At 36.2% G+C, this 13,113-nt stretch overlaps 2 protein-coding genes across 2 annotated transcripts; both read right to left on the bottom strand.

The window, feature by feature from the left end:
* Positions 1–2,976: 2,976 nt before the first annotated feature.
* Positions 2,977–8,035, bottom strand: LOC100377140 (kelch repeat and BTB domain-containing protein 8-like). Its single transcript, XM_002739267.4, has 2 exons — positions 7,910–8,035; positions 2,977–6,592 (listed from the first exon to the last, which is right to left on the bottom strand). The coding sequence occupies exon 2, from the start codon at positions 6,559–6,561 to the stop codon at positions 4,735–4,737; it is 1,827 nt and encodes a 608-aa protein (XP_002739313.1). The 5' UTR covers positions 6,562–6,592; positions 7,910–8,035; the 3' UTR covers positions 2,977–4,734.
* A 1,236-nt stretch (positions 8,036–9,271) lies between these two features.
* Positions 9,272–12,963, bottom strand: LOC100376439 (U6 snRNA-associated Sm-like protein LSm8). Its single transcript, XM_002739262.3, has 3 exons — positions 12,834–12,963; positions 10,963–11,131; positions 9,272–9,926 (listed from the first exon to the last, which is right to left on the bottom strand). The coding sequence occupies exons 1-3, from the start codon at positions 12,862–12,864 to the stop codon at positions 9,836–9,838; spliced, it is 291 nt and encodes a 96-aa protein (XP_002739308.1). The 5' UTR covers positions 12,865–12,963; the 3' UTR covers positions 9,272–9,835.
* Between the last annotated feature and the right edge of the window lie 150 nt (positions 12,964–13,113).

The following is a 13,113-nucleotide window of genomic DNA, read 5'->3' as shown; positions in this document are numbered from 1 at the left end:
GGAATCATCTCCATGGTCAGCATTAATGCATTCATGTGGGCATCAATGCATTCATCTCCATGGTCTGCATCAATGCATTCATGTGGGGCATCTATGCAATCATCTCCATGGTCTGCACCAATGAATATGTGGGGCATCTAGGCAATCATCTCGATGGTCTGCATCAATGCATTCATGTGGGCATCTAGGCAATCATCTCCATGGTCTGCATCAATGCATTCATGTGGGGCATCTAGGCAATCATCTCCATGGTCTGCATCAATGCATTCATGTGGGACATCTATGCAATCATCTCCATGGTCTGCATCAATGCATTCATGTGGGGCATCTAGGCAATCATCTCCATGGTCTGCATCAATGCATTCATGTGGGACATCTAGGCAATCATCTCCATGGTCTGCATCAATGCATTCATGTGGGGCATCTACGCAATCATCTCCATGGTCTGCGTCAATGCATTCTTGTGGGACATCTAGGCAATCATGTCCATGGTCTGCATCAATGCATTCATGTGGGACATCTAGGCAATCATCTCCATGGTCTGCATCAATGCGTTCATGTGGGACATCTAAGGAATCATCTCCATGGTCAGCATTAATGCATTCATGTGGGCATCAATGCATTCATCTCCATGGTCTGCATCAATGCATTCATGTGGGGCATCTATGCAATCATCTCCATGGTCTGCACCAATGAATATGTGGGGCATCTAGGCAATCATATCGATGGTCTGCATCAATGCATTCATGTGGGCATCTAGGCAATCATCTCCATGGTCTGCATCAATGCATTCATGTGGGGCATCTAGGCAATCATCTCCATGGTCTGCATCAATGCATTCATGTGGGACATCTATGCAATCATCTCCATGGTCTGCATCAATGCATTCATGTGGGACATCTAGGCAATCATCTCCATGGTCTGCATTAATGCATTCATGTGGGACATCTAGGCAATCATGTCCATGGTCTGCATCAATGCATTCATGTGGGGCATCTAAGCAATCATCTTCATGGTCTGTATCAATGCATTCATGTGGGGCATCTCGGCAATCATTTCCATGGTCTGCATCAATGCATTCATGTGGGGCATCTAGGCAATCATCTCCATGGTCTGCATCAATGCATTCATGTGGGACATCTAGGCAATCATCTCCATGGTCTGCATCAATGCATTCATGTGGGGGCATCAATACATTCATGTGGGGCATCTATGCAATCATCTCCATGGTCTGCATCAATGAATATGTGGGGCATCTAGGCAATCATCTCTATGGTCTGCATCAATGCATTCATGTGGGGCATCTAGGCAATCATCTCCATGGTCTGCATCAATGCATTCATGTGGGGGGCATCTAGGCAATCATCTCCACATATATCGCATATTTTTTCTCTGAAATGTCATTTTGGGGACAATGTTAACAAATAATGGCTTTTGAATCCTGGTTTCAATAGCAGAATCTCACAATGTACCAAACTGAATTCATATGCAATGGAACACATTAGCAGTCCATTATTAAATCTTTATGGATTGTGACAATGTGGAAGTGAAAATACAGAGTAATCACATATCTTAAGTAAATATAAAGGAATCATGTATATATATTCATACATTTATTAAAATTATTTAACAACAAAATTTTCATAAGATACAACTGCTAAAAAAAAGATTAACAGTGATAGTTTATAAAAATTAACAAGCAGCCTGTCGGCTGAGATAGCTCCGCTGTTAGCAATGCACATGGCAATTAAAGAACAGAAGATATCATTACAAAATGAACAAATCTGAGAGAGGTCCACATGTAGTACCTATATATGTAATATCAAAGCAATTGGACTTGCGGTTTTCAACAAGAAGTCGAAAATATCACTTTTTACCAAAAATTACAAAAATATTCACCAAAATTAGAGAATTAAAGATATCATTACAAAATGAACAAATCTGAGAGAGGTCCACATGTAGTACCTATATATGTAATATCAAAGCAATTGGACTTGCGGTTTTCAACAAGAAGTCGAAAATATCACTTTTTACCAAAAATTACAAAAATATTCACCAAAATTAGAGAATTGAAGATATCATTACAAAATGAACAAATCTGAGAGAGGTCGACATGTAGTACCTATATATGTAATATCAAAGCAATTGGACTTGCGGTTTTCAACAAGAAGTCGAAAATATCACTTTTTACCAAAAATGACAAAAATATTCACCAAAATTAGAGAATTAAAGATATCATTACAAAATGAACAAATCTGAGAGAGGTCCACATGTAGTACCTATATATGTAATATCAAAGCAATTGGACTTGCGGTTTTCAACAAGAAGTCGAAAATATCACTTTTTACCAAAAATGACAAAAATATTCACCAAAATTAGAGAATTAAAGATATCATTACAAAATGAACAAATCTGAGAGAGGTCCACATGTAGTACCTATATATGTAATATCAAAGCAATTGGACTTGCAGTTTTCAACAAGAAGTCGAAAATATCACTTTTTACCAAAAATGACAAAAATATTCACCAAAATTAGAGAATTAAAGATATCATTACAAAATGAACAAATCTGAGAGAGGTCCACATGTAGTACCTATATATGTAATATCAAAGCAATTGCACTTGCGGTTTTCAACAAGAAGTCGAAAATATCACTTTTTACTAAAAATGACAAAAATATTCACCAAAATTAGAGAATTGAAGATATCATCATGAAATGAACAAATCTGAGAGAGGTCTACCCAAGTATCAAAGCATTCAGGCTTGTAGTTTTCAAGAAGAAGTCGAAAAAGTAATCACTCATATGATAAGCTCCGCTTGACAAAGTCGACAGCGGAGCTAATAATATTATATGATTGCCCACTTATGTAAATGATGTTAGAGCAGACTGGATCTGGTGTTGAACTTGAGCATTAATATTAATCAGATGTTCACTGTAAGATAATCTTGTTTATTAATGACCATTTGCACAAGGAATTGTGTTACCATTTTTGTCTACCAAAAGACCATTTTATTCAGATTTATTCTGTATATGTCCCAAATTGAGACTGCTTATAGAATACTGTCGGTCTGTGGATTATCCAATTAAATACAGATACAATGTTTTAATAACATTTGGTATTGTCACCTTGTTGATGACTGTCTTATGGTCACTTAATTTTTGTAAATTCAATGTTGTCATTGTGTCAGTCAAAATGTAATTGATTCCGTCACTTTCAATGTTATTGTGTCACAGTCAATCTCACTGATTCTCTGTCACTTTTATTGTTGTCATTGTGTCAGTCACAATGTCATTGATTCTGTGTCGCTTTCAATGATACCATTGTCACAATATTACTGAATCTATGTCACTGTCAATGTCACTGATTCTCTGTCACTTTCAAATTCATCATTGTGTCAGTCACAATGTCATTGATTCTGTGTTGCTTTCAATGTTACCATTGTCACAATATTACTGAATCTATGTCACTGTCAATGTCACTGATTCTCTGTCACTTTCAAGGTCATCATTGTGTCAGTCACAATGTCATTGATTCTGTGTCGCTTTCAATGTTACCATTGTCACAATATTACTGAATCTATGTCACTGTCAATGTCACTGATTCTCTGTCACTTTCAAGGTCATCATTGTGTCAGTCACAATGTCATTGATTCTGTGTTGCTTTCAATGTTACCATTGTCACAATATTACTGAATCTATGTCACTGCCAATGTCACTGATTCTCTGTCACTTTCAAGGTCATCATTGTGTCAGTCACAATGTCATTGATTCTGTGTCGCTTTCAATGTTACCATTGTCACAATATTACTGAATCTATGTCACTGTCAATGTCACTGATTCTCTGTCACTTTCAAGGTCATCATTGTGTCAGTCACAATGTCATTGATTCTGTGTCGCTTTCAATGTTACCATTGTCACAATATTACTGAATCTATGTCACTGTCAATGTCACTGATTCTCTGTCACTTTCAAGGTCATCATTGCGTCAGTCACAATGTCATTGATTCTGTGTTGCTTTCAATGTTACCATTATCACAATATTAATGAATCTATGTCACTGTCAATGTCACTGATTCTCTGTCACTTTCAAGGTCATCATTGTGTCAGTCACAATGTCATTGATTCTGTGTTGCTTTCAATGTTACCATTGTCACAATATTACTGAATCTATGTCACTGTCAATGTCACTGATTCTCTGTCACTTTCAAGGTTGTCATTGTGTCAGTCACAATGTCACTGATTCTCTGTCACTTTCGTCATGTCATGTAATTTTGTTCTTGTATCGGTTATATTGTCACTGTCACTTTCAATGTAGTTATGGTTTCATTCACAATGTCACTGAATCTGTCAAGTTCAATATTGAATTTCTATCACTTTTAATGTGTAACCTCTTTCATTTTCAGTGTTGTCATTGTGCTACAGCCAAAATGTAACTGCATCCTTCACTTTTAATTAATGTTGATATGTTGTCAGTCACAGTCACAATGTCACTGAATCTGTAACATTCAATGTTTTCATTTTCAGTCAAGATGTCACTGAATTTGTCGATTTCATTGTCGACATTGTGTCATTCACAATGACACTTTTCAGTCAGTTTTGTCTCTCACTGTGAATCTCTCTCACTGTGACACAGTTGCTATCAATGTTTCTGTCTCTGTTTTACTCACTGTCACAGTGTTCGTTGTCTGATTTGTTACTATCAAATTAGCTGTCACCATTTCTCCAGGCTGATATTATTTTACAACAGTAACCTTCATGCCTTCACCAAGGTAGTCAATATAGTGATGTTTGGCGAAGTACTTAACTGCTCGAAAGTCACGATATTTCAAAAAACAGATGCCATATTCAGGATTACCAATGTCATATGCTTGATCTTCATTCCAACTATCACTGTTGAATGCATATACGTATGTTCTCAAAATCTTTTCATGCACAGAGAGTGCCTCTTCATCTGTGAGAATGAAACAATACATTTTACCGTTGAACACCTGTGCCCCAGTTACTTCACCAGTACACTTCAGATCAGCAACTCTACACCAGATATCAATGTCTGGATCATATCGTAATACAGTGTGCTTGCCCAAATTTGCTGAGGATTTTACTCCAAGGACGTAGATGAAACCATTCAGTGAAACACTAGGACAATTTTGAAATGGTATCGGGGCAGAAGCGAGTCTCAACCAGCTATCTGTTGATGGGTCATAGCACCAGTTGTCAGATCTCTCTCTTGACTGGGCATCCTCTCCACCAATCACGTACAGCTTCCCAGCATGCACTACAACTGAAGCATCGAAACGACTGTCGGGTACAAGAGAAATCACTTCTAGCAGACCTCCATCATTCTCAGTCAACAGTTTGCCGAACGAGCAAGTGTTTTCAATAATGTATAACTTATCATTGACATTAATAACTGTACCGCCATTGTGTTCGATCTGTTTGGTGATTTTTATCCAGCGTTTGGAAACAGCTCCGAAGTACCACATGGAGTGTTCGCCAGTCAGCAGGTATGTTTCTGTTTCATTCATTGTTATCACCGAGTTCACAGGTTCACCCATATCAGGTTCAGTGGCATGGTGTTCATACTGGTCATTTAAAGGATCTATGTAGGTTAGCTGAAGACGGCATTGGTTGTAATTCCGAGTGGAAGTAAATACAACACCTCTTTCATATCTTGGATCATGCAGGTCAATTTCACTGATTGGTATACTGCCATTTTCTTCTTCACATACCACAGTTTCGTTAACATCACCGAAATATCGTCTTCTTACTTTCAATGTCTGCGTCAAGTAATTCACAACTTCTGAATGTTTCATTATTAAGTTGTTTTGTAGAAGATTTCTTATGAATGACACTGACACAACTGTTATTTTCACCAACTTCATCAATTCTATTATAGCTTCTTCTCTGTCCTCGAGATTAAACTCCACCCATCGTAACAGTGATGTACAAAGAATTTCTTCATTCTCAACGATCACATCATCATCTTTCAAGTAACCAATAAGAGCATCTCGGTTCAACTGCAGGAAGTCATCACTTTTGCTGACATCACAGAAATTATGCAGAATGAAACTATTAGCGATGTCTTTTAAATACAGGATGGAGTATACGTCTGCCAGCTGTAGTATTTTGAAGCAATCTAAGCGCCCAAGTTGTGATTTCAGAAAAGCAGTGCATACTCTGGCCAACATCGGCATTTGGAAAACACTTGCCGCATGTAGTAGTGCCTGCACGTTATCTCCATCCACATCCACATGGGATGTGTAAACGTACTTCAGCATTAGTTCCACAGCCAGTGGTTCAATATCTTCAATGGTGATTTTATGTGAAGAGCTTTCACGCATACCGCTTGTGAACATTGCTTTGAAATACGGACTGCAACAAGCCAAGACATTGCGATGACAAGGAAACTCTCGATTTTGAACAACTAATACTACATCCGTCAGCTCACAGTGGGTGTAAAGTGAGTAAAGTCCCGTCAGTATTGTGGTGGAGTTCTGTATATCGTAGTAGGCTAGGCTGCTGCTGGTCTCGGAGTCTGAGTCATCTGACATTGCAGCCATTGTTCTATAGGTCGTCTTCTATCATACAGTTCTGCAACACAAAAAAAAGATATCACTTGAAAGCATTCATCCATGTACTCTATATACTTATCTGACATGATCTATTGAAACATACTTAGAAGCCATTAGCAGCCACAAGTTTTTCGGCATGTGCATGTATCAATCAAGTTAATATGGCTGTAACAGCATACATTTTGTTTCTCATACGGAATGCATAAATTATTCATCAACTGCTCACCTGGAGTCTTTAGCCACAATGTTTATTTTCGAAAAAAATAATTATAAATAATTATTCAATGGTGTTCTATTTTCATGTGAGAGCAACATCATAGACCTTACAGTTGAGTATATGATAACATAGCATATTTTTGGTTCAGGTAGGAATAGTTTCCTTTTCAGAGTGCATACAGACACTTACACCTGTGTGATAGTCAGATTCACCAGAAAGTACTAAAAATGGTAAGAATTTTACTAGAAAGTCCCAAAAACAGAAAATTCATAAATCAAATGGCACAATTTCAGTCCTGGGTGGCACTAAGTTTTAAAACCTAGATCCGACACTGCTTTTTCAAGCATGTGACAGTGTTAAAAAACCTACATGACTCCTCAGCAATGTTCATGACTGTTACTGAATGCCATAAAAGTGTCAAAAACATCTTTGTTAATTTGGTATCACATCTGGCTTTCAGCCAGCCACCTGTCCACTTGCCATTTTAGACAGGCACTCCACACATTTTAGACAGGTGTTCAATTTCATTTGAAAGGCAAAATTTCTACAAAGCTGTCCAATTTTGATTGATAATTATCATTAAATAATCATAAATAATCCACAACAAATTCACTTGGTACTGTAACCCATAGGGCTATTGGGACTGCTATCTTTCATTTCGATAAAGTTTTTAGACAGACACTTTTAATTTTCTGGGTATAAGTTTAACCCTGTACCATATGTACATAATTTCTCATTGCTTACATGTTTTGACGAATTCTGTTGAGAAAATTTGGAAATTATACTGATTAATTTGGTGAAAGGTGTCAAAAGTCGAGCATAATTCACAAACGAAAATATCTAGGTGAATTGTTTTCTAACAGTTTTTTACAACCACAACAATTGGCGTTTTGGTTCGGTCTAAGACCACACCAACTGAGGCGTTATAACGACCATGAAGCTAAATCTTTGGACAGACCGAGCAAAATCAGATATTGAACAACAATCTCGCCAACACTGCGCACCAACGTAAAACCAAACGCCGGGCGAGATAGAGCGTTTATTTCTGGAATTGACGGACTGCGGACAAACCCAAACACCTGCCATATGCAATCTCGATAAAAAAATTACTGCACGTACCTGCTTCGAACACCCATCAGAATCTTTTACCTGTGATGTTCGTTAAATGACTCAACCCCGTTCTGAGAAAGTCACAAACAGTAAGCCCGAACCGCTGCTAGGGGTCAAGCATCTAGCTCTAACAAGCGCCCCCAATGGTGACATGCCGCGTTATTGCTAGGGAAGACCGTTCAATGTTTCAGAGGGGCGACGTTGTTCCTAAATTTTTTCAGAGTTGCAATTAAAAATGTATCGTGGAAGGCAAACCACAATTATAGAAAAGAAGCCATAGATAATGTAAATTATAAATACCACACTGGTGGGATACCAGTTAGTTAGTATTAATTCACTTTGCCCTATTTAAAGGGCAGTGGTCGTCGCGCAACGCGTTTTCGATTTTCATGTAAACAAAGAATGTATTTTACACGCGTTGTATACGCTGTACGAGTCCCATATCGAACAGGACGGGGCGCGACAACCATCGCCCTTTAAGTTGTTATAACTAACATATTTTTAAATGGTATGACTATATATAATCACTTTCACAACTGTTTTCAGCAAATTTAAAAAAATAAATGACCTTTAATTAGATTATTATTTGCAATAGATTAGTTAATTGATGACTTCTTTTATACAATTCAACAAACCCAATACTACCAATGTATTTAGACGATTTTAGTGCAACATGGGATTTTCTGTTTACTACAAAATTTTGCCTATTGGATGAAATGCACAGACTGAATGTCAGCTACAAAAATCAAACTATTTTTTTCACATCAAAATTGACCATCTAGTGTGTATAGCACATTAAAAAGCGTGGGAATACCACCAAAAAACATTTGTCAAATATCATGCAATTTTTTGATGTCACAATAACTTTTTAAAACGTAGGATCTTGATGTTGGCCGAAAATGGTCTATATGAGCAATAGTAAAGAACCCAGTGCACGATCATCAACTCATCAATGTTCTTGAGTTAGTGATATGCAGATGAATACACACAACATTGTACCAGAATAGGTCTCAACATTTATTAATACAATATTTCTGGGTTAAAACAAAATGGCCATAATTTTGAATCTCGTGTGCAAAGTAAAACTACGAGAATCAAGGTCCTATACTGTATGTATATGTACCAAGTCTGAACAAACTGCTTAACTGGTTCCAGAATCACAGAAATGCTTGATTTCGAAAAATTTAATGTGCATATTTATCTAAAGATGTATGATGTCTGTGTGAAGTTTGACCAAGATTGGTCAAGGCATGTCTAAGATACAGGTGTGGACAGATAGACAGATACATACAGAGGCGATATCATAAGCTCCTGTTTTCGGATCGTCCAAACAGGGACTAATAAGAAGTACAAGAGACAAATCTGTTTTTTTTTTTTTTTCGATAAGTTTTATCAAAATATTCTTTAATACAAATTCTATAAATCTTAAACAATGATTGTAGCACTCATTAAAACAACTCCATTGGGAATAACATTTTCAGAAATGTACTCCAACTCTGAATTCATGTGATATAAGGGGTCCATAACACATGAAATGTGTAATATTCTTAGAAAAATCATTTGTATTATTGACCCCTCAGCTTACATGATAGTGACACAGCCGTAGTAAATCCACCACCTCTTCCTCAGTTAAAATACTGATAAAAATAAAGGAATAACAACCACCACATAATATTTTTTCCTTCAAAACATTCTTACTATAAACTGAGAATCATTTTCCTTCATGTTTCAAGTGCACAGAATGAGTTCATCTTGGATATATAAAATCCTTGCAATACATCACATGCTCGCTTATGGGCAATGCATGATGGGATTGTTCCGTGATGTTCCAATTGGCATACGGAGTACACAACGCCAATATATCCGTTTGAAATCCCTTGTCCAGGTACAATTCAGGATAAAGTCTCAAGTAATATTAAAATGTCTGCCCATCAGTTAATGGACTACTGGATTGAGAGGTTCAGCTTTTATATTTGCAAGATCTAAAGAATTGTCCGTTTCATCATCTATTTCACCAACTACGGCTCTGAAAGGAGAAAGTGACAAAACAACTTAAAACATTGTATTTGTTTGAATCAGTGACACCAGAAAAACTTCAACTGCACAATTTTTTATACAACATACTAATTTTGAATATATGGATTGTAAAAGTTAAAGATGAAAACTGTAAAACATTTTTACTGCAAAAAGTTAATGTCTTTGAAACATCGCCCATGGGCAATGTTTCAACACATAGGCGATTAATATATCTTGATACTATGATAGTGAAGATAATTGTTTTTTCAAGAGTTCAAATTAATAAGATACAAATCGTCCAAGATGGATACATAGGTACTCCCCCAAAACAATGTAATTCAAGTTTGTTGTTACAACAATTCAGACGCAATCAGAAATTCAAAATTATGTAACTAATTATGTAGCGATGAACTTTCAACCTTTCAAATAATGTGGCGCCAAAGTCATTCAAGCTGTCAAAGCAATGTTTTTTAGTTCTATCTGCTTTTAAACTTTTATTCGCTGCCAAATGCCTGCAGTTATGTTTATGTCACGAGTGATTGAAATTCATGTTTTTGTTGAAATTGCTGCTGAATGATTTGTTGTGATCTCCATTACGCAAGGATCACTAGAGATGTAAGGTGACACATACATCAAAGGATGTCATGTTTTACAACATGTGATTTCTGTGCTATGTTTTACATGAAAAGTTACAACACACAAAATAAAAAGATACAAATGTAAATCTATATTGAACACAGTAAAAGAATATGTTCAATAATTTTTTTGATTAGTCGAAGAGTTAACGTTTTTGTGATACATATCTGTGTTGATGCCTGGCATGAACATGAAAATAGATGATTGTACAAAACAATGAGAAATTAGTGCCAAATGATCAGCATGGTGGACTCCCAAAATATAACCCATTATACAAAACATCGCCCAGGGTCATCTTTCAATAAATACGGTACTAATATAAAATGTGTCAAAGAATGGTCAAAGACAAAAGCATGTATTAAAGAACCAGGAAACAAAATTGAAGTGCAGTAGTATGCCAGCATACTTACATGTTATCACCCCTAATAATATACAATCCTAATACAACTTGTTCTACACCCTGGGATGAACTAAACACTCTTTCATGGCTTTCATCAAGTATTAAATTAATTGTCTGGTCAAATCCCTTCAAGGTTCCAACTATCATTCGCCCATCACTGGTCACCACTGAAATTGTGTCTGTTCAATCTTGCTCAAGGAAAACACTTATTTATTATCAGGTATTGAGGTCATTGATAAACTAAATTTTATTTGTTTAATTTGTGCCCCAAAAATGCAATCAAAAACAGCTTAAATTAAAGTGAATCCACAAGATTTAGTCAGTTCTATAGATAATTAAATGAAAGCCCACATGGTTGTATGAAAAAAAAAAATCATCTGATTATTTAGCGATGAGATTATTTTTTATTCAAACTGACATGGGTGTTCAAAAAGTGTATAAAATCGATAAAAAATAATTTTGAAATTGTTTGCTGGCAATGTGCAGGGGGAGAAAATGATACCTGGCAGTCTTGCAGAATATTACAGAAACAAGGAATTGTTTAGCCTAATGCTCACTACATGCAATTTGAATCAATGCATTAATTAGCGTAATTTTAATTTAGGTAATTCGCCAACAGTCTTATTGCAAATTTATATTTTCTCTTATTTGTGAATGAAATAACAGTTTCTAATGGTAACCTGATAACAATAATGATACTTTGTTAGTAAAACAGTGAGCTATATTGCAATACTGCTGGTTGGGTTGATTTTTCATTCACAGTAACTACATACACACTCTACACTACAATGATTGTTGTTGTATGAATAAATATATATTTAACAGTAACAGCTAGCACAACAAATAAGTAAAAAAATCTATTTTTGATTGTATGTATTTTAATCAGTCCGCAGAGCCACAGCCACAGTAACCATGATATATCATTTACCTTAGAAAACAGGACATGCAACTATGCAGAGACAAAAGAAAATCCAACTTCTTGTGTGCAAATGTGGGTTTTAACCTTGTATATATACACGTATGCATATAACTGAAACAGTTTTGTTTCCTTGTAGAGAAAACTGTCCCTTTTTGTTTCCTGTCCCTGTTTTCATAGTGGAATAAAAACTGTTACCTTCGCAATTTTCAGTTTCACTCGTTTCAATGGAATTGACTGAGCCATTCAGTTTTGATACAATGTAATTATTCTGATTATATTCTAACCACAAAGTTGTCTCATTTTGTGTAACTACACCCTATCTGACTGATGGATCATTCCAGTTTCTATCCACACAACTCCTACAAATGGTTTTCAAAGAAATGGTACCTTTTGGATCCAACTATTAAAGTATAACAATCGCTCCTACGATTCTTGAGTAAAAACCTCCATTTTCTGTATATAGATGGTATTTGAGAAAACCTCTCAGATAAAAGAGAACTTAAACAAAAACAAAAAACACCTCTGCCTATATTGCCTTTTGGATTTACATCTGTGGAAAGAGTTTCTTTTGTACCCCTCATCCCTAACCCTACCCTCCAGCACTCCCCATTCAATTGTACTAATAGTGTAGTGTGTAATAGTGTGTAGATAATCCACCAAAAATAATACCCACGCCGGATTTTTCTGTAATCTGTATATTATTAGTAGCGGTAATATCATCACTCTGATTTGCTCTATTCGTTTGGAGGTTTGGAGAAACTGGAACGCCCCATATGCCATATACCCAGAGTTGTATGTCCCAGTTTTCCAAGGTTTATGGATAGATCTGATCCATGCATAATCACACAGGTGATAATTAACTAATCTACCTAATACAGCTCGACCCGGATCTCGACTTGAAGAAAACAATATTGTCACATTAGTTCACCAAAATAACAGATAGTGATTCATTGAAAGGATACGGTTGATATAACCTTCTAACGCTGACGCCATTATTCGCAATATCTGTCTTAGCTCTGCGGTTACGACAGCTTGAGTATTTGGAGGCTTGTTAAGAGCATACAAATGAAACGCCAAACAAGAAGGTCAGCCAAAACGAAAGCAACCAACAAACGAACACGCTACGTTGGCCCTCGATCCTAAACTATAATTTTGTAAAATCCGTAGACTATATTAAGTTTGGTTGATTTTGACGCACCTTCAATAGTAAACTAAATTATATAAATTATTAGTCTGTAATAA

The sequence above is a fragment of the Saccoglossus kowalevskii genome, chromosome 3, assembly GCF_978046115.1.
Source record: "Saccoglossus kowalevskii chromosome 3, keSacKowa6.1, whole genome shotgun sequence".
NCBI lineage: Eukaryota > Metazoa > Hemichordata > Enteropneusta > Harrimaniidae > Saccoglossus > Saccoglossus kowalevskii.
The sequence above is the reverse complement of the archived record's forward strand: the minus strand, read 5'-3'. Positions and strand labels throughout refer to the sequence as shown.